Raw genomic sequence first — 22361 nt, 5'->3', positions numbered from 1 at the left:
AGCAGGAGAACAGCCATCTTGAATGGCCTGACCATACAATGACCAAGTGGGATTGATCCCAGGAAGGCAAGATTAATTCAGCATATGGAAATCAATCAATGCAGTAACAACATAATGAGTAAAGGACAAAACCCACGATTCTCCCTATAGATGCAGGAAAAAGGCATCTGACAAAATCCAGTACCCTTTCATGATTAAAAAAAAAAAAGCACTCAAACTAGGAAGCGAAGGGAACTTTCTCAACTGATTAAGAGCATCTACAGAAAACCTATATAGCTCACGGCACACTCAATGATGAAAGACTGAAGGCTTTCCCCCTGAGACCAGGAACAAGACAAGGACGTCTGTTTTTGCCACTTCTTTTCAACATTGTACTGGAGGTTCTAGGCAGGGCAAATAGGGAAAATTTAAAAAAACGCATCCAGATCGGAAAGGAAGATGTAAAACTATTTCTGTTTTGCAGAGACATGATCTTGTGTATAGAAAATCCCAAGGAATACACACACACACACAAATTAGAGCTAATAAATGAGTCTAGTGTGGTTGTAGGATACAAGGTCAATATACAGAAATCGATTGTATTTCCATTTGTTAGCAATAAACAATCAAAAACTGAAATTTAAAAAATTCCATTTACCCAAGCATCAAAAAGAATACAATAGTTAGGAATAAATTTAACCAAAGTGCAAGACTTGTACACTGAAAACTACAAAACAGGGACTTTCCTGGTGGTCCAGTGTTTAAGACTCCACACTCCCAATCCAGCGGGCCTGGGTTCAACCCCTGGTCAGGGAACTAGATCCCACACGCATGCCGCAACTAAAAATCCCGCAAGCCTCAACGAAGAGCTGGTGCAGCCAAATAAATATTTTTAAAAAACACACAAAGTGGCTGTACCATTTTATTAAAAAACAAAACAAAACAAACAAAAAACTACAAAAGTCTTGAAAAATTAAAGAACTAAATAAATGGAAAGACATCCTGTGTTCATAGATTGGAAAACTTCCCTACAATTCATACGGAAATGCAGGGGACCCCAAAGAGCCAAAACAGTCTTGGAAAAGAACAAAGTTGGAAGATGTGTACTTCCTAATTTCAAAACCTACTACAAGCTGTCATTATCAACATTCCGTGGTACTGGCATGAGGATGGACATATGAATCAATGGAACAGAATGGAGAGTCCAGAAATAAACCACTATCTTTATAGTCAATTGATTTTCAACAAGGGTGCCCAAAACTAGTCAATGGGGAAACAATAGTCTTTTCAAAAAATGGTGCTGGAACAACCGGATATCCACCTGCAAAAAAGATCACTTTGGACCTCCACCTCACACCATATAAAAAAATAAACTCAAAATGGATCAAAGACCTAAGTATAAAAGCTAAAACTATAGTGCTCTTAGAAGAAAATGTAGATATAGATCTTTGTGACCTTGGATTAGACAGTGGTCTCTCAGATAAGACATCTAAAGCACAAGCAGCTGAAGAAGAAAATAAACTGAACTTCACCAAAATTAAAAACTCTTGTTGTGCTTCAAGGAATATTATCAGAAATATGAAAGGACCACCTACAGAATGAGAGAAAACATTTGCAAATTATATATCTGATAAAAATCTAGCATCCAGAATATATAAGAACTCTTTCCACACAATAATAACAATACAAACTACCCAATTTAAAAATGGGCAAGTGATTTGAATAGGCATTTCTCCAAAGAATATATAAAGTGGCCAACGTGCATATGAAAAGATGCTCAATGTAATTAATCACTAGAGAAATGGAAACCAAAATCACGAAATGCCACTTCATACCCACTAGGATCATGTTCAAAAGGCAGACAATCACAAGTGTTGGTGAAGACGTGGAGAAATTAGAATCCTCATACATTGCTGGTGGGACTGTAAAATGGTACTGCTGCTTTTCAGAATAGTCAGGCAATTCCTCAAAATGTTATACAAAGAGTTAGCATATGACCCAGCAATTCCACTCTTAGATATATACCCAATTCTACATTTTCCCAAGAGAAAATATATGTCGACACAAAAATGTATACATTATTCTTCATAGCCAAAAGGTGGAAACAATCCTTTGTTTTCATAAGCTGATGAATGGAGAAACTACATGCAGTCTATCCATACGATGGAATATTATTCAGTCATTAAAAAGAATGTAGTACCGATACACACTGTAACATGGATGAACCTTGAAAACACAAGCTAAGTGAGAGAAGCCAGACACAAAAAGGTACATATGCTATGATTCCATTTATATGAAATGTCCAGAATAGGCAAATCTATAGAGGCAGAAAGTCCATTAGTGATTACAGAGTCTGAAGAGAGAAGGGAGTGGGGAATGACCCCCAGTGGTCACAGGGATTCTTTGGGGGGGGTGATGAAAATATTCTAGAAATAGTGATGATGGTTGTACAACCTTGTGACTATATGGAAAACCACTGAACTGTACACTTTAATAGGATGAATTTTATGATATGTGAATTATATCTCTTTAAAAAGCAGATTCAATGTAAGATTAACTTGTATAATCTGTATAAATCATCTGTATAAAATAAAATTTGTGATTCATTTTGACTTGAAAGGACTGATTATCAGATCGTTTTGAACACATTCGATACCCATTCAATATATAGGGTTTTCTCTGTCAGAACTTTAGACCAGGAATATTTTCGCTGTAACTGTGAATAAATTTAACAGAGAGCACTCATCCTCTTGGTAAATTGATACTAGTCATCTTATCACTCATTTTCTTTTTAAAAAATTATTATCATGGAATTCCCTGGCGGTCCAGTGGTTGGGACTCAGAGCTTTCACTGCTGGAGCCCCCGGTTCGATCCCTGGTTGGGGAACTAAGATCCTGCCAACCACACGGCACGGCCAAAAAAAAAAATCATTATTGTGGTAGAATATACACGACATAATATTTGCCATTGTAACCACTTTTAAATGCACAGGTCAGTGGCATTAAGCACATTCACAGTGCTGTGTGACTACCACCACCATCCATCTGCAGAACTTTTTTATCATCACAAACAGCAACTCTGTCCCCACTGAGGAGTAACTCTGCATTCCCTTCCTCTCTGCCCCTGGCCACCCCCATTCTGCTTTCTGTCTCTATAAATTTGCCTGTTCTCGGTGCCTCATATAACTGGAATCAGGCCGTATCTATCCTTTGGTGAATGGCTTATTTCACTAAGTGTAATGTCATCCAGGTTCTTCCGTGTTGTAGCAGGTGTCAGAATTTCATCGCCACTCATTTTTAACTTTGCCTTTTCTCTTTATGGAATGGCTGCGAATCCATATCTCTAACCCAAATTTGACGACGAAATTTGTGCTCCAAAGCAGGTCCTTCAAAAACTGATCCTTCAAAAAATTCCTCATTTGAAGTATTTCAGAGGTCTCTTCCTCCACGTCCACTTTGCAGAGCATGTCAGTATTTTAAAGTTAATCTACATTGAATTTATTGTGTGTGATATTTAGTTCTGGGTTGGTTTTTCTGTTTGTTTTTGTTTTTTGTTTTTACTTTTTGAAATGGAGGAGGAGAAAAAGAAATGCATTGGCCTACTTCTGGGATTTTTTGTGTTTTGGTTTTTTTTTTTTTAATGTAAACATGATCTTGTTGCTTAGGCTTGTACCTAACAAGAGGCAATTTGGTTTTGTTTTTGTTTTTTTAATTTGTTTTTAAATTACCAATATTTAACTCGACTTCTGTTTGGTAAGGTCACATAATGAGATTCAACATGGGTGCGTGACTTGCTTTTACGTTTAAGCAATTTGATCTTTGTTGCATTTGTGGCTACGTGTTGCACAACCTGACCAGTTTGATGATGCAGCGTTGAAGTTACATGGTTTTCTACAAATGAACCAAAGATGGCCTCTGTATATTGGCCTCTAGGTGGTTTATTTCTTCACAGAAGGATGAGCCGTATCAGCATGAAAGCCTGCCAGCCCCAAATTCCAGGTGCCTGTGGATGTGATACTCTGAGAAGGACACACCATCATCTAGAAGGACACACCATCATCTAGGCAGTGCTCTGACTGAGAATGCAAGACCTGAGTCTTATCATCAGGAAACATCAGACAGACTCAAAATGAGGAACATTCTAGTGTGGAGGGGAAGGGAGGGACTCAAATCTTTAAAAATGGCAATGCCATAAAAAACACAGACAGACTATGGAACCATTCCAGATTAAAGGAAATCATTCCAGACATGACAGCTAAAAACAAGACCTGACCCCAAAACTGGATCCCATACTGGAAGGGAAAAGCTATAATGGACATTTGGGCAACTGATAAAATTAGAATATGAATGGTAGAATAGATAAAATTGTCTCAAATGCTAAATTTTGCAAGTTTATAATTATACTGTGATCATATAAAAGAATATGCCTATTCTAAGGAAATAGTCACTGAAGTGTTTAGAGATAAAGGTCCATGATGTATGTACCTTTCCCTCAAATGCTTCAGAAAAAAAAAGTATGTGTATATACAACTATCTCTCTATATAGATGGGAAGAGAGAGAGACAAAGATTACAAACAAACAGGGTAAACTCTTAACATTATGTTATCTGAGTAAAGGGTAGATGGATCTTCTTTGCACTGTTTTATTTTTGCAACTTTTCTGTAAGTTTAAAACTATTTCCAGTATAAAGTTTTTTTTAAAAAAGACATTTATGAGACAATTGAGGAAATTTGAAAAATGACTAGATATGAGATGTTGATACAGAATCATTGTTAATTCGGGGGGGTCATCATGATATCATGGTGATGCTAACAGAAGAGAGATGTCCTTACTTGTAGGTACGCAGTATTTGCACATTGAATTCTGGGACTCACTTTAAACTACCAGTGGAGGTGGGGTGGGCACAGATAAAACAGGATGACGTGGGCTGATGACTTGATGCTGGGGAATGGGCACATGGCTCCATTATGCCATCTCTCTGCTTTTCTATGTTTGAAAATGTTCCAAGCACAGATAAAATAACAAAGAAAAGTAAAGAAAGGATCATTTCATGTGAATCTGATTTTAAGGAGTTGAATTATTTCATGTATATTCCTGTGCAGGTCTTGAATTATCTACATTCTTTTAAATGATTTCTTTTTTAAAATTTGTATTTCTGCCTTTTTTATGTATTGTTTGCTTTCCTTTCAGAGAGCTATCATTCTTCTGTGAGCACTGAAGTAATAGACACGGAATTACCAATGGAAGGTTAGAAAAATGAGGCATTCTCTCTCTCATTTTAGTTTACAGTATTTTGCAGAGAATACACTCTTTTAAACACACATATCTGAAAATATAGAAGGCAACTTCCTTTGTACTTCTTTGTACTATTAGAGAAGTGGCTGCGTCTTCGTCCTAAGATATGTAATGTATTAAGAACTCTGTCACTCTCTTACTCTTCTGATTTGTAAGTGATTCTACTTTAAGCACCTGGATATAGAAGTTAAGTGGTAAGAAGACGTCACACTGATGCCATTTGTTACTTTATTTCATTTTGTCTTCTTGATGGGCATGCCAAAATTTTTTGAGCAGAGTTGAATAGAATTTTAAGAAATTCTTTTTTTTTAAAATAAATTTGTTTATATGTTTATTGGCTGCATTGGGTCTTCATTGCTGCATGGGCTTTCTCAAGTTGCAGTGAGTGGGGGCTACTGTTTGTTGCGGTGCGCGAGCTTCTCATTGCGGTGGCTTCTCTTGTTGTAGAGCAGGGCTCTAGGCTCGTGGGCTTCAGTAGTTGTGGCACATGGGCTCAGTAATTGTGGTTCATGGGCTTAGTTGCTCCGCAGCATGTGGGATCTTCCCAGACCAGGGCTCAAACCCGTGTCCCCTGCATTGGCAGGCAGATTCTTAACCTTTGTGTCACCAGGGAAGTCCAGAATTTTAAGAAATTCTTGAATCAGAGGTACAACTTGATAATACTTTCCTCCATTTGTATATAAAACCTGAGCATCATAGGGAGTCTAGAATTTTTTGTTGTAGAGGATGGTTCCAACCTCCCCCTGAGCAATTTGTCCATGTCTCTGACCTAAAAGAATTTTGGCAGATTTTGCCAGAGAACATACTATGATAGAGGCCAGTCTTAGAATTGTTGATTCATTCAGGAAAGTAGTCATTTTGAACTTCATAGCTTTAAAACCAAGAAGACAGGCTGACTCTGTCATTATTTAACTCTTGTTTATTTTTTTAAATTATGTATTTTTATTGTGGTTAAAAAATACATAGCATAAAATTTACCCTCTTAACCACTGTGAAGTGTGCAGTTCACTGGTGTTGAATATATTTACATTGTTGTGAAACAGATCTCCAGAAATTTTCACCTTGCAAATCCATCCCCATTAAACAACAACTCCCCCCTCCCCCATCCCCCCTCCTGGCAGCCTCCATTCTACTTTCTGTCTCTTCGAATTTGACTACTTTCAGTATCTCGTGTAAGTGCGATCATCAGGTATTTGCCATTTTGTGACTGGCTTATTTCACTAAGCGTAATGCCCTCAGGGTTCATCCATGCTGTATCAGGTGTCAGGATTCTTCCAGTTCTTCAACTCAATCTCTGACCTTCTCTGGATGTAAGAGAGGACAATTATTTTGAATTTAGTTTAAATCTGTTCCTCCCTTATGACATTTTACTTTCCTTTGTTAAAGCCTGTTAAGGTATTGTTTGGTCATTTTTTCAATGGATGGATAGTATTTAGAAAGAAAACCTGTGTAGAAGTCAGTTGTAGAATTGGTGTTGAGTGAGAATCAGAAAGATTTCATTGGATGTTGGCCTTCAAAATAGTTCATTTCTAAAGAGATTGTTTTTATTACCAGGATATAGTGGGAAGCCCGTTTACAATAGAGTTGCATTTGTTTGATTTTTAAAACCTTTTTATTTTATGTCGGTCCTTTTATTGTTTGTTTGTTTGTTTTTCTTTACTGGCCACTCCGCACGGCTTGCAGGATCTCAGTTCCCTGACTAGGCGTTGAACCCAGGCCACAGCAGTGAAAACACGGAATCCTAACCACTAGGCCCCCAGGGAACTCCCTGAAAGCTTTTTATTTTAAAAGAATTATAGATTCACAAGAAGCTACAAGAATAGTACAGAGCCGTCCAATGTACCTTCACCCATTTTTCCCCAAGGTTACATCCTACATAACGATAGTATAATATCAAAACAGTTGCATTCTAGTCTTTCTTCTTTTACTAACAATTAATGTAAGCGTTGACAAATTTTTCTAAAATGAAGCAAAGTTAGGTGAGATAATCTAGCCAGGCTTTTGTCTGTATGTAGAACTTAATGTACGTGTCATCATCCTTATCCACCAGAGAACTCAATTATGCACCATATAATAATAGGCCATGAATCACCTGGGGGCTGCTAGCAGGATAAGAGGGGAGCGAATGGCTTTTTTTAATCCCCGTAATTCCCAATGACAACCAGAAAACACTGTGACCATGTGCCTTCCATTAGCTCAAGCAGAAGGATATTCTGTGTCCGTTACTGTGGGTAACTTCATATTATTTGATAATATCTGAAAGTTTCTTATCCCCCCTTACCCCTTATAAGGTTATCCTTTATTACCCTATTATCCCTTTTAAAATTGAAATTACCTTTGTGTTTATACCTCAGTTTATGAAATAGGAACTGTATTGAAAATGCCAGGATAAGCGACTTTTTGAGTATAGGAGCAGTACAATTTGGAACATGAGAATACATAACAATGAATGTCATTTTTGAAATTTCTTTTTTTCAAGATTCTACTCAGCTTTTCCCTTCAGAAACGAGTGAGGATCCTGAAGCTGAGGTGAAAATTGAAGGTTGGTTGCCAAAAACCTCGCCACAATCACATGGCTAAGTACAGTTTTCATTTTTTCTGAAAGGATCACTGTGGGGAAAAGATTGCACTCAGTGTGTGTGTAACTATGACCAGAGCAACCCATGTTCCCATCAGCTACCCAGTGCTCTGGGCTTTCCAGACAACAGTCAGGCTGTGTACATTAGCCCTGACCAGGGTGAGGCCAAACTGTGCTCGGTCCAGCGAGGAAAGAATGAAGCCCGAAGCGGGGGGAATGAAGCAGGGAGGGAAGAATGAAGGGGAAGGGGGAAGAATGATGGTGTGTCTCCTTGTGTCCCTTTGAGGTCTTGCTCTTCAGATGCAGAATCTCAAACACCCAAATGGTTTAATCGTTCACAAAACACAGGAACTGAACTTTGAGTCCCTCAGAAAGGACTAGACAGGCTCATTTACATTTCTCACATAGAACTTAAGTGACCAGAAACCATGATAATGTCAACTATGCTTTTACTACTCAACCCCATCCCAGCCTTTCCTTGACTGTCTGTTACATCATTTCTCATAGGACATCTGCTGCTTAAGTGTCCTCTTGGATACATCTGTATGTCTTATTTCCTCCCTCCCCACCTTTAAACTGAGAATAACAACAAAGTAGCTTTTTTCCTTTTTCTTTTTTTTCTTTCTTTCTTTCTTTTTTTTTTTTTTTGTTTTTGTTTGTTTGTTTGTTTTGGCCAAGTGGCAGGCAGGATCGTAGTTCCCTGACCAGGGATCGAACCCATGGCCCCTGCATTGGGAGCTTGGAGTCTTAACCACTGGACCACCAGGGAAGTCCGAGGAAATATGTTTTCAAACACCCTTCTTTTTAAATGAAATTAGACTGACTGAAGTATCAGGGGCTACAAACTAAATAAAAGCCATGGCGCCCTTTCCCCTTTGACATCGACATTAAACTCTAGAGACTCAAATATCAATTAATGCCAAGCCAGCTCATTATTATACAGTTAAATGTTCTCTGGAATTTTAAAAATTTAGTCTGTTCTTTTTTTTTTGGCCATGCCGCACAGCTTGCAGAATCTTAGTTCTCTGACCAGGGATTGAATCCAGACCCCAGCAGTGAAAGCGCTGAGTCCTAATCACTGGACTGCCAGGGAAGTCCCTAGTCTGGCCTTCTGATCAAAGTGGCAATTTGAGTTTTAGAGGAGCAGTAGCCTAATTTTCTATAAGTTCTAAATTTCAATTTCTGTTTAAGGAAACACCAATTCATCCAGTATTACAAATTCTGCAGCAGGTGTTGAAGATCTTAACATCGTTCAAGTGACGATTCCAGGTATGGAATTCTGTGACTTTATCATAGTTTAGATTATGTTTTTCATTTTGTTATATTTAACCACTTTGTGACATGGGTTAGTCTCTTGGAGCTATTTTTTGGCTTAGTTCACCCTGTCAACTATGGAAAGACAATTCCGGAACATAAAGTATGCTGCCAATTGCTGCACACTGAATATCTTACTATATCGTACCTTATCAGACATATTGATTCTCACAGCCCTGCCCGGGTGCATTTCCTGGAAAATACGCCTTAGGGCAGCCAACTCCAAGCACCAGCTACCACTGAATTGGAATTGGCCATAGAGGTGAAATGTATCTTCTTTTCTGAATAGGTGTATGTAGAATATACTGGAGAGATACGAAAGAATCTAATAGCATAGATCCTCCCAAGAAGGAAACTTGAGAGCTAAGATAGGGATGAAAGGGAGACATTTCACGATGTTGTACTAGTTTATATCTCTTGAATTTTGAACCACATAATTGCTTTAGTTATTCAAAATTAAATAGAACAAAAATTTCAAGTATTAAAAAATTTTCCCTCCTAATCCTAGTACATACCTTTTATTCCCTTTTACCTGCCATATTGCACTGGCTAGGATCTCTATTATAATGTTGAAGAGTAGGGGTGAAAGTGGACATCCTTATCTTGCATGATATTGAAAATGTTCCCTAAAGTAGTATGTTTTCTATTTACACAGAGTCATAATTTGGAAAATTCTCTGTCATTTATTATGCCTTAAATTTACGAATTTCCAAAATGCTTAATTATTGCTAAAACTAAATTGAATGATAAGTCTGGTAAAGTGCTTTCTCATGTGCTAACAGGAGTTTCCTCCAACAGCTTTTCTGGGGGCAAATGCATGAATAAACCTGGTTTGCTTGTTTTTTTAATTTTTTTAGATAATGAGAAGGAAAGATTATCAAGCATTGAAAAAATAAAACAACTAAGAGAACAAGTCAATGACCTCTTTAGCCGAAAATTTGGTATGTTTTTACATTGTTACATATCCAAATGTTATACATTTGAAATATTTCTCTCTAATTGATTATCTAAGAAATTGATCTTTCTGTAAAGGAGCTGTGATCAAAATTAGTGTATATTTTTACTGAAGAAGGGTTTTTACATGGAAACACTGTACATAATAATAATAGCTATCTTTTGGCCAATAGGCACCTGAAAAGATACTCAACATTGCTAATTATTAGAGCAATGCAAATCAAAACCACAATGAGGTACCACCTCACACCTGTCAGAATGGTCATCATTAAAAAGTCTACAAATAATAAATGATGGAGAGGGTGTGGCAAGAAGGGAACCCGCCTACATCATTCGTGGGAATGTAAGTTGGTACAGCCACTATGGAGGACAGTATGGGGGTTCCTTAGAAAACTAAAAATAGAGTCACCATATGATCCTGCAATCCCACTCCTGGGCATATATCCAGACAAAACTATATTTCAAAAAGATACATGCACCTCTATGTTCAGCACTATTCAGAATAGCCAAGACATGGAAACAACCTAAACATTCATCGACAGATGAATGGATAAAGAAGATGTGATACATATATACAATGGAATATTAGCCATAAAATGGAATGAAATAATGCCATTTGCAGCAACATTGATGCACTAGAGATTATCATACTAAGTGAAGTAAGTCAGAAAGAGAAAGACAAATACCACATGATATCACTTGTGTGGAATCTAAAATATGACACAAACGAATATATCTACAAAACAGAAATAGAATCACAGACACAGAGAACAGACTGATGGTTGCCAAGGGGGGCATGGCGTGTTGGGAGAGGGCTGGAGTGGGAGGTTGGGGTTGGCAGATGTAAGCTTTTATGTATAGAATGGATAAACAACAAAGTCCTACTCCATAGCACAAGAGAACTATATTCAATATCGTATGATAAATCATAATGGAAAAGAATATTAAAAAAGGAATATGTATATGTATAACTGAATCACTTTGCTGTACAGCAGAAATTAACATAACGTTGTAGATCAACTGTACTTCAATGCAAATTTTTTTTAAATAGCTATCTTTATCAAATCATTGTTCTATACCCAAAACTATTATGTCAATTATAACAATTAAAAAATAATTTTTAAATATTTAAAAAATAATTATAATAGCTATTTTACTTCTGACTTCTTACCATGGCTGAATATTGTTTTTAGTGTTTGACATGTGATTAATCATTTAATCCTCACAAAATCATTTTCAGGTATATACTATGATAATCCCTACTTCATGGGTAGAGAAACTGAGACTGCTATACTACCCATTACTAATCGCAAAATCAATAAAATTATTCATACATCCTAGCTCGGCTGGAAAGTAAAGTAATGGCTGATCATCAATGTTGTCACTTGATATATTTTAAAATCTTAATATTAAAGATAAAGCACGGTTTGGGAAAAGCAAGTGACAAACTCAACTGGTTTTACGCTCTTTGTCTTATCACAGGTGAAGCAATTGGAGTGGATTTTCCTGTGAAAGTTCCCTACAGGAAAATCACCTTCAACCCTGGCTGTGTGGTCATCGATGGCATGCCCCCGGGGGTGGTATTCAAAGCCCCTGGATACCTGGAAATCAGCTCCATGAGAAGGATTTTGGATGCCGCAGAATTTATCAAATTCACAGTCATCAGGTACGTGAGAGTTCCCTGCCTGGTCAGGAAAATGAGCTGCAGGTGGTAACTTGCTCAAGGTGGACAAGCCAGGGGCACAGGGATTCTCACTCCAGGAGGTGGTCAGGGGGTCCCTGCAGTCAAGTGCTATGTCACACTCAGCGCATCGCATTCTGCTTCTGGGAGCTGTGTGCCCTCACTCCCGTTTCTTGGTGATCATGGGCAGCCTGTCTTAGTTTAGAGTCTTGTTGACACTCACAAAAGTTTGTCAGATAGAACTAAATGGGGACTTCCCTGGTGGCACAGTGGTTAAGAATCCGCCTGCCAATGCAGGGGACACAGGTTCGATCCCTGGTCCGGGAAGATCCCACATGCCTCGGAGCAATTAAGCCCGTGTGCCACAACCACTGAGCCCTTGTGCTGCAACTACTGAAGCCCCCGTGCCTAGAGTCCATGCTCTGCAACAAGAGGAGCCCCCGCTCACCACAACTAGAGAAAGCCCATGAGCAATGAAGACCCAAAGCAGCCAGATAAATAAATAAAATAAAAATATCATAGATGGGGTAGGTTAAACAACAGAAATTTATGTTAAAGTATATATATATATATATATATATATATATATATATATATATATATAACTAAATGGACAAGAGAGGAAAAGTGACCCGTGTTGCACTCACCAACGTCTCTTTCTCTTCAGACCACTTCCCGGCCTTGAGCTCAGCAATGGTGAGTATTCTAGGGGTGAGAAGATGGTTCCAGCTGCTGTACTGCACAGGCTGTCTCAGTGCAGTACAGCACTCACCATGAGTCTCAGAGCAAAGCATGCCGCTGTTTATGTGTATTTTGTTTTTCCTGCTTCTCATAAAGCCCTTTGATTCTGTTGCTCGAGTTTTATTGGCCAGGCATTTTTTTCTCATATAACAATTGGATGGAGCTTGCTGTGTGTGATGACATATCACATTCTTATTCAAGAGTCCTTTATGGGGGGGGAGGGGACGGCTCATATCATAATACTGAACTACCACTCTCCCGTAGTTGGTAAATAGCACCTGCCTGGCCACCCCAGTCCCACCCCCAGGATCTCCCACCCCTGACCTCCCCACAGTCCAGAACCAACAGGGCTACTGCCTGGCACAGCAGGGCTCCCAGAACCCCCTCCAGTTGACTTCTGTTCTGATTGGGCCATGTCCCAGCCACTGTGCTTGTTAAATATTTTTAATGTCTCCCCTAAAGTCCTCGCAAGCAAGTCAAAATGCTATTGGATAGTAAAGCAGAAGACGTAACCAACAAGGACCTTCTGTACAGCACAGGGAACTAACTGTACTCATCCTGCAATAACCTACAATATAAAAGAATCTAAAAAAGAACATATATATATTTACTTATATATATATGCATATGTATATATAACTGAATCACTTTGCTGTACACCTGAAACTAACACAACATTGTAAATAACTATATTTCAATAAAATTTTTAAAAAATATAAAGTACTTATAGAAAGAAAAAAAAAGCATCAGATGTAGAGATGTTCCCAAGAGTCATCTAGGGCACCTCCTCATGTAAATTCTGGAAACTAAAGTGTTCTTTTAAAATGCAAAGAAATTATTATTCTGAAACTCCTCTGGTTGTTAAATGGCTTTTTTCACATTTTTAATAGCTTTATTATGGCATAAATTTATATACTATAAAATTCACTTGTGCAAACTGTACACAATCCAGTGGTTTTCAGTAAATGTACAGAGTTGTGCAACTGTCACCACAATCTAATATTAGAACATTTCCATCATCCCCAGAAGATTCCTCCTCCCCATTTCTAGTCATTTCCCATTCCCACCCCCAGTCCCAGGCAACCACTAAATTGACAGTCTGTCTCCGCCTACATTTCCTTAAAGTGAATTTTTGTACCTGTGCTCTCTTGAAGTAAAGCTCACCTGCCTCATGGTCCGTTTCTTTACATTTAAAACAAGTGAGTTCTTTGAGGGTCTGTGGCTGTCACCAGTGTCTTTTGGGACTCACAGCAGGTAAATTATACGCCTTCTGTGCTCATCCTCTTCGCTGTTATTTCACAGTTCTCTTGGAAATCAAATGAAAAAAATATATGTTAAAATGCAGGTGCACTCTTCAAATCATTCTCATTTAAACCAGATGGGGCAAACATAGCCACTTGCAGAACCTCACCAAAGATGTCTTTCGTTCGGTTCACCCACCTTTTGAAAAGGGGAATTAGTGGCCAACATTGAAAAACTGGGGACTTTTTCAGAAAAATCCATTTCCAGGTTTTCTTTAGAAATCTGAAGATCCAGCCGGGCCAGGACCATGCTCCCTTTGGCAATAGTTTGTTGGTCCTGAGTGTCCCCTGTCTCCATCCCCACCCCACCCCCTGCAGGGCTGGGTTACTCTCGGGTTTAACCATGCCCCCCCAGCCACCTTAGCCCCGGCCTTTGTCATCACGGTCTTGCTGGTGTTTTCCTAACATTTGATGTGAGAGAAAAGTGAACTCTCTCTTGTCTCCATGTCTCTATCAAAAGTGGGAAAAAGAAAGATAGACCAAGAGGGCCGTGTGTTTCAAGAAAAGTGGGAGAGAGCATATTTCTTCGTGGAAGTACAGAATATCCCTACGTGTTTAATATGCAAACAGAGCATGTCTGTGTCCAAAGAATACAACCTGAGACGCCATTATCAAACCAACCACAGCAAGCACTATGACCAGTACACTGAAAAGATGCGTGATGAGAAGCTTCAGGAGCTGAAGAAAGGGCTCAGAAAGTATCTCTTAGGGTCATCAGACATGGCGTGTCCCGAGCAAAAACAAGCGTTTGCAAACGCGAGTCCAAGGGAAAACCCTGCCGTCCAGCCCGTAGAAGATGTGGCCGGGAACTTGTGGGAGAAGTTACGTGAAAAAATCAGATCATTTGTGGCCTATTCTATTGCCATCGATGAGATCACAGATATAAATAACACCACCCAGCTGGCTATATTCATCCGGGGCGTCGATGAGAATTTTGATGTATCCGAAGAACTTTTGGATACGGTGCCCATGACGGGGACGAAATCTGGAAATGAGATCTTTGTGCGTGTTGAGAAGAGTCTTAAAAAGTTTAACATCGACTGGTCGAAATTAGTAAGTGTGGCCTCGACTGGCACCCCAGCGATGGTAGATGCCAGCGACGGGCTGGTCACAAAACTCAAGTCCAAGGTGGCAACGGTTTGCAAGGGCTCAGATCTGAAGTCCGTTTGTTGCATTATTCACCCGGAATCGCTGTGTGCTCAAAAGTTAAAGATGGACCACATCATGACCGTGGTAGTTAACGCCGTGAACTGGATCTGCTCCCGAGGGCTGAACCACAGCGAGTTCACGACTTTGCTCTATGAGCTGGACAGCCAATATGGCAGCCTTCTGTACTACACGGAGATTAAGTGGCTCAGCCGTGGGCTGGTGCTGAAGAGGTTCTTCGAATCATTGGAAGAAATCGACTCCTTCATGTCCTCCAGAGGCAAGCCCCTGCCTCAGCTGAGCTCTCAAGATTGGATCAAAGACTTGGCCTTCTTGGTGGACATGACCATGCATCTGAACACGTTGAACATGTCTCTCCAAGGGCATTCCCAAATTGTGACACAGATGTACGACTTGATCCGGGCATTCTTGGCCAAACTGTGCCTCTGGGAGACTCATTTGGCCAGGAATAACCTGGCCCACTTTCCCACCCTGAAATCTGTTTCCAGAAACGAAAGCGATGGCCTGAACTACATTCCCAAAATCGTGGAGCTGAAGGCAGAATTCCAGAAAAGGCTGTCCGATTTCAAACTCTACGAAAGTGAACTGACCTTGTTCAGTTCCCCTTTCTCCATGAAGATCGAGAGCGTTCAGGAAGCGCTCCAGATGGAGGTGATTGATCTGCAGTGCAACACGGTCCTGAAAACCAAATACGACAAGGTTGGAATCCCGGAATTCTATAAATACCTCTGGAGCAGCTACCCCAAGTACAAAACCCACTGTGCCAAGATCCTCTCCATGTTCGGGAGTACCTACATTTGTGAACAGCTCTTTTCCATTATGAAACTGAGTAAAACAGAATACTGCTCCCAGTTGAAGGACTCCCAGTGGGATTCTGTACTCCACATCTCGACGTGACGAAACACGCTCCCGCAGGGGCCCGTGGGCTGGGAGCCTAGAATCCTCTAGGCCCAAGGGGTTGCAAGATGAGAAAATGAGTTATTAAATATATCTGGTTTTCCATTTTTTCCACTTTGACTTGGAAATATCATTTGCAGTTATCATACCTGTTTGTGTGACATTTTATGTTTCCCCATAGCCCAGTAAAAAAAATCAAGAAAGTTTTATTGTATTTCCAGTAGTTGACTCTTCTTACACCTGCCCTCTTTCACTCGCTCCCATACTTGCCTGACCCCTGTGGGCATTGGGGCTGCATCCTGAAGTTTAAATCAGTTCACAGAGAGACAGAGAGAGAGACAGAGAGAGAGAGATGCATATATGCCGTGGGGGTATATGGGCACACACATGCATCTCCCCGGCGTCTGCATGGCATTCCGTGTGACCTCAAGTGTTTCCACGTTGAAGGAGAATCAGTTACAGACGTGTTCACATACTGAGGTGTCCCTAGCTTTTCTGTCCCTGCCTCCACACGAACCCGGAAAGGTAGGACTTCAAGTGGAAAACCCCAAAACAAATAACGTAGGCTTTCAAAGCCTAAGTTAAGGTTTGGAGGCTCTTTTTTTTTTTTTTTAACTTTATTTTGAAATAATTTCAAATGTATAGAAAAGTTGCAGAAATGAAAAGCACGTGAAGAACACTTAATGCCCTTCTGCCAGATTCTCATATTGTTAACATTTTACCTGTTTTTTCATTTGTTTGCTTTCTCTCCCCCTCTCTCATGTGTGTGTAAAACATTTCCTGTGTGTATAAATGACTGTCTATGATTATCTGTAATACGTGTATAAACGTATGTGCATAGCTTTTTTCTGAACCATTAGAGGGAAAGTTACATACCTCATTTATCCCTAAATACTTTAGGGAATATTTTTAAGAAGAAAGATATTCTTTTCCATCACCATCAGTTAGTTCCCAACTCCAGTAAATTGAACACTGATGCAATATTTTTATCTGGTTTACCATTCATATTCCAGTTTTGTCAGTTGACCAAATAATGTCCTTTCCTTTATAGCATTTTCCTCCCTGGAGGGTTGTCACTTAAAAGCATATAGATGCTCCTGAAACTAACACAACTTTGTAAATTAACTATACTTCAATTACAACAAAAAAAATCACACAAGGTAACAAAAATTTATCAACTCAAAAAAAAGCATATAGATACGGATGCAGATATAGACACAGGTATAGGTATAGATATAAAGTTAGAAATATCTGTGTTCTTACTATCTATTAGCTGCTGGAATTAGTGACCCCAAATTGGGAATACTTTCCAGAATTGGAGGAATTAATATGATTAGGGTACAGAAAGGCTGACGATCTTACCTGACGACCCTTTCAGGAAGCAGTGGAGGAAAAGACTTTGGTAGAAATGAAGGGAGAGACCAGCCCCCAGGTGGTCAACTGCACAGGGGACCTAGCCCCAGCTGGGGCCTGAATGTATGTCCTCAGACACAGAAATGACCCAACCCAGGCAGTTCTTGTCCTTAGAAGGTTGACTGCAGGTCCAGTTGAGTCTGGCTGGCTCAGAGGCTCACTTCCTGAGAAGTGATTACAGGATGGACTGGTTCACAGTGAGAGTCTGGGGAGGCCAGCTAATGGTGTACCAGAGCAGCATGGTCCTGCAAACCCTGTGGGGAAAGACCAGCCCCTACATTTTTAGACAGGCAGCTGGGGCTCAGAGTGATTAAATGTCCTGCCCGAAGCCATACAGCCAAGAGATGATTCAGACCAGGTCCACGTGACTCCAAAGTCCATGTTCTTCTTCCTTTTCTAAGCAGCCACCATGCTTACGTGGAGACCTAGTAGGCATCTATCATAGAGCCCCTGCTCATCATTGTTATGTGTGGCTCCAGGGTGGTTAGCCCATCGGGTAACAGGAAGGGGACCGCAGGGTTCAGCCTGGGCTGCCTTCTGTTGGTTGGACCATTCATGGGGCTGTTCTGCTTTGAATCAACTCCCAAGGTCCCCAGGTTCCTTCTTTACCTGCAGTGTGTGCTGGGACCAGGTGGTTTGACTAGCATGGTCACTTGTATGACTGAGCCAAGACTGGGGGAAACTGACTTCCTTTTATCTCTAAGCGACCAGCCTTATCCAGCCTCACATGCTGCTTCCCACACAGGAAGAGAAGCTCTCCATGCCACCCATGGCCTTCAGGACAAGCTGCATCTTTTACAAGGTTTTCAGCTCCAGTTTGCATCATACTATCTTTGCATTTGGGGACAGACCCACCAGCAAAGACTTGAAGGCCGTGGGCTGGCAGCAGTGCTGGGGTGGGTGGTGAATACAACCTCCTAACTGGGCAGGCTCTCAGTGAATAAGCAGAGGTGCCCCCTCACTGTAGCTAAATTACAATTATTTGTCTGTGTAATAAACTATTATTCTTCACTGAATACTCATAGCTCTATTAGCCAAGACCCCCACTGTTTCTCAGGGAGTAAAAACTGGGTAGACATCCAAATTTCTGTGCTCATTCTACGGCTTAGCAATGGCCCCAGGACTTCTATTTTCAACTGAATCTGGAATGAGGGCTCAATAATATTCTGTTTATATTTGCCAGTTTAAAAAATGTTTATTCAATTTATAAACTAAAGAAAGAAATAAGTAAATAACAATTCACCCATTTCTCCCCCCACCCCTCACCTTCCACTTATTGCAACCATCAATCTGTTTAATGTATCCAAAAGCTTGGTTGTTTTTTGTTTGTTTCTTTGTCTTTTAGATTCCACACGTAAGAGAGATAATACAGTATTTGTCTTTCTCTGACTTATTTCACATAGCATAATGCCCTCGAAGTCCATCCATTTTGTTGCAAGTGGCAAGATTTTATTATTTTTTATGGCTGAATAATATTCCATTGTATATTTATGCCGCAATTTCTTTATCTGGTCATCCATTGATGGCTGCTTAGGTTTCCATATCCTAGCTATTGTAAATGATGCTGCAATGAACATCAAGGTGCAGTTACCTTTTCAAATTAGTGCTTTCATTTTCTTCACATAATACCTAGATTCTAATGCAATAACTGGATCATATGGTAGTTCTATTTTTAATTTTTTTGAGAAACCTCCATGCTGTTTTCCATAGTGGCTGAGCCAATTTACATTCCCACCAACAGTGCACATGTCTTCCCTTTTCTCCACATCCTTGCCAACACTTGTTACTTTTTGTCTTTTTGATAATAGCCATTCTAACAGGTATGAGGTGATATGTCATTGTGGTTTTGATTTGTATTTCCCTAAACAAATGATGTTCAGCATCTTTTCATGTACCTGTTGGCCATCTGTATGTCTTCTTTGGAGAAATGTCTATTCAGATCTTCTTCCATTTTTTAATTGGATTGTTTTTTTGATATTGAGTTATCAAATATTGATAACAAGTTCTTCATATATTTTGGACATTAAATCCTTATCAAATATATGATTTGCAGTTATTTTCTCCCATTCAATGGCTGCATTTTCATTTTGTTTATTGTTTACATTGCTGTGCAGAAACTTTGTTTGATGTAGTCCCACTTGTTTATTTTTGCATTTGTTGTTTTTGCTTTTGGTGCAGATTCAAAAAATCATCGCCAAGACCTACATCTAAGAGTTTACTGTCTATGTTTTCTTCTAGGAGTTTTATGGTTTCAGGTTTTGTCTTGTTTTGTTTGTGCTTTGGGTTTTTTTTTTTTTTATGACAGTAAATTTATTCTTTATTCCCAAAGTGAAAATGTCTGATTTCTAAAAGAGCAACATGGTTTCAGGTCTTACACTCAAGTTTTTAATCTATTTTGTGTATTGTGTAAGATAGTGGTCCAGTTTTCTCAAACACTATTTATTGAAGACTGTTCTCTCCCCATTATATATTCTTGGCTCCTTTGTTGTAAATTAATTGACCATATATGCATGAGTTTATTTCTGGGATCTCTGTTCTGTTCTATTGATCTATGCATCTGTTTTCATGCCAATATCATACTGTTTTAATTACTAAAGCTTTGTAACATAGTTTGAAATTGGGGTGTGTGATGCCTCAAGCTTTGTTCTTTTTCCTCAAGATTGCTTTGGCCATTTGGGGTCTTTTGTGGTTTCATACAAATTTTAGGATTGTTTTTTCTATTTCTGTGAAAAATACCATTGGAATTTTGATAGGGATTGCATTGAATTGGGTAGTATGGATATTTTAACAAGATTAATTTTTACAATCCATGAGCACAGAATATCTTTCCATTTTCTGTGTCTCCTTCCATTTCTTTCATCAATGTCTCATAGTTTTCATTATACAGGTCTTTTACCTCCTTGGTTAAATTTATTCCTAGGTATTTTATTCTTTTTGATGCAACCATAAATGCGATTGTCTTCTTTCTGATAGTTTCTCATTCTGATAGTTCATTATAAGCATAAAGGAACACAACAGATGTTTGTGTTGATTTTGTATCCTCCAACTTTACTAAATTTGTTAATTAGTACTGTTTTTAATGGAGTCTTTAAGGTTTTCTATATATATCATGTCATCTGCAAATAGTGATAGTTTTACTTCTTCCTTTCCAATTTGGGTGCCTTTTATTTCCTTTTTTCCCCCCAACCACTCTGGCTAAAACTTCTAATACTATGTTGAATAAAAGTGGTGAGTGTGTGCAACCTTGTCTTGTTCCTGATCTTAGAGGAAAAGCTTTTAGCTTCCCACCATTGAGTATGATGTTAGCTATGTGCTTGTCATATGTGGCCTTTACTATGTTGAGGTATATTCCCTCTATACCCGTTTTGTTGAGTGTTTTTATCATAAATAGATGTTGGATTTTGTCACATGCTTCTTCTGCATCTATTGAGATGATCATATGATTTTTATCCTTTGTTTTGTTAATGTGGTGTATCATTGACTGATTTCTGGATATTGAACCATCACTGCATCCCTGGAATAAATTCCACTTGATCATGGTGTTACCCTTTTAAGGTATTGTTGAATTCTGTTTGCTAATACATTTTGGAATATTTTTGCATCTATGGTAATCAGGGATATTGCCCTGTAATTTTTTTTGTGGCATCCTTGTCTGATTTTGGTATCAGGGTAATGCTGGCCTCATAAAATATGTTTGAAAGAGTTCCCCTCTCATTTATTTTTTGGAAGAGTTTGAGAAGGATTGATATTAACTCTTCTTTGAATGTTTGGTAGAAATCACCAGTGAAGCCATCTGGTCCTGGACTTTTTGTTTGTCGGGATGTTTTTTATTGCTGATTCAATCTCCTTGCTAGTAATCAGTCTGTTCAGATTTTCTATTTCATCACAACTAAGCCTTTGTAGGTTGTATGTTTCTAGCAATTTATCCATTTTTTCTTGGTTGTCCAATTTATCCATTTCTTCTAGTCTGGCATATAATTGTTCATCGTAGTCATTTATGATCCTTTGTAATCTGGTGGTATCAGTTGTAACATCTTTCTGATTTTGAGAACTCTCTTTCTTACTGAGTCTAGATAAAGTTTGTCAGTTTTGTTTCTCTTTTCTAAGAACCAGCTCTTAGTTTCATTGATCTTTTCTATTGTCTTTTCAGTCTTTATTTCAATTATTTCTGCTCTAATTTTTGTTCCTTCCTTTTGCTAACTTTGGGCTTCATGTGTTCTTTTTCTAGTTCCTTGGAGTGTAGAGTTAGGTTGTTTGAGACTTCTTGTTTCTTGAGGTAAGCATTTATTGCTATGAACTTCCCTCTCAGAACTGCTTTTACTGCATCTCATAAATTTTGGTATGTTACATTTCCATTTTCATTTGTCTCAAAGTATTTTGTTGTTTCTCTTTTGATTCCTTCTTTGACCAGTTGGTTGTTTGTAACTTCTTGTTTAATCTCCACATGTTTGTGAGTCTTCCAGTTTTCTTCATGTAATTAATTTCTAGTTTCATACCATCATGGCTAGAAAAAAATGCTTGATATGACTTCAGTCCTCTTAAATTTGTTAAAATTTGTTTTGTGGCCTAACATATGATTTATCTGGGAAAATCCTTATTGATTTTCTGTCTGGATGACTTACCCATTGATGTAAACGAAGTATTAAAGTCCCCTACTATTATTGTACTGCTGTCTATTTCTCCCTTTAGGTCTGTAAATATTTGCTTTATATATGTTAGTGCTCCTATGTTGGGTGCATAAATATTTACAAATGTTATACCCTCTTATTGGATTTACCCCTTTATTGTTATGTTAATGCCTTTGTCTCTTATTACAGTCTTTGTTACAAAGTCTATTTTATCTAACTATAGCTACTCCAGCTGTATTTCTGTTTCCATTTGCAGGAAGTATCTTTTTCCATCCTTTCACTTTCACTTTGTGTTATGTCCTTATATCTAAAGTGTATCTCCCTATACCTAAATTACATTATTTTTTGGCAATCACGGTGCACACACAAGGTCGCCTACAGCCCTGACTCACCCCCCGTCCACTACTTCTTA

At 38.9% G+C, this 22361-nt stretch overlaps 1 protein-coding gene across 5 annotated transcripts in view; it reads left to right on the top strand.

Annotated features, from left to right (window-relative positions):
• The window catches only part of LOC130859952 (general transcription factor II-I repeat domain-containing protein 2), a 50025-nt gene extending 33380 nt beyond the window's left edge, over nucleotides 1–16645 (top strand). For 2 of the 5 annotated variants that reach the window (XM_057747568.1, XM_057747567.1), the window contains 6 exons: nucleotides 7755–7817; nucleotides 9045–9122; nucleotides 10025–10108; nucleotides 11604–11787; nucleotides 12470–12498; nucleotides 14305–16645. In XM_057747568.1, the coding sequence (XP_057603551.1) occupies nucleotides 7755–7817; nucleotides 9045–9122; nucleotides 10025–10108; nucleotides 11604–11787; nucleotides 12470–12498; nucleotides 14305–15908 (2042 nt within the window). In that variant the 3' untranslated portion in view covers nucleotides 15909–16645. The other 3 variants (XM_057747566.1, XM_057747570.1, XM_057747571.1) reach the window with 3 other exon arrangements.
• Nucleotides 16646–22361: the final 5716 nt, after the last annotated feature.

The sequence above is a fragment of the Hippopotamus amphibius genome, chromosome 9, assembly GCF_030028045.1.
Source record: "Hippopotamus amphibius kiboko isolate mHipAmp2 chromosome 9, mHipAmp2.hap2, whole genome shotgun sequence".
Taxonomy (NCBI): domain Eukaryota; kingdom Metazoa; phylum Chordata; class Mammalia; order Artiodactyla; family Hippopotamidae; genus Hippopotamus; species Hippopotamus amphibius.
Note: the sequence above shows the minus strand (reverse complement) of the source record. Positions and strands in the feature narration are given on the sequence as shown.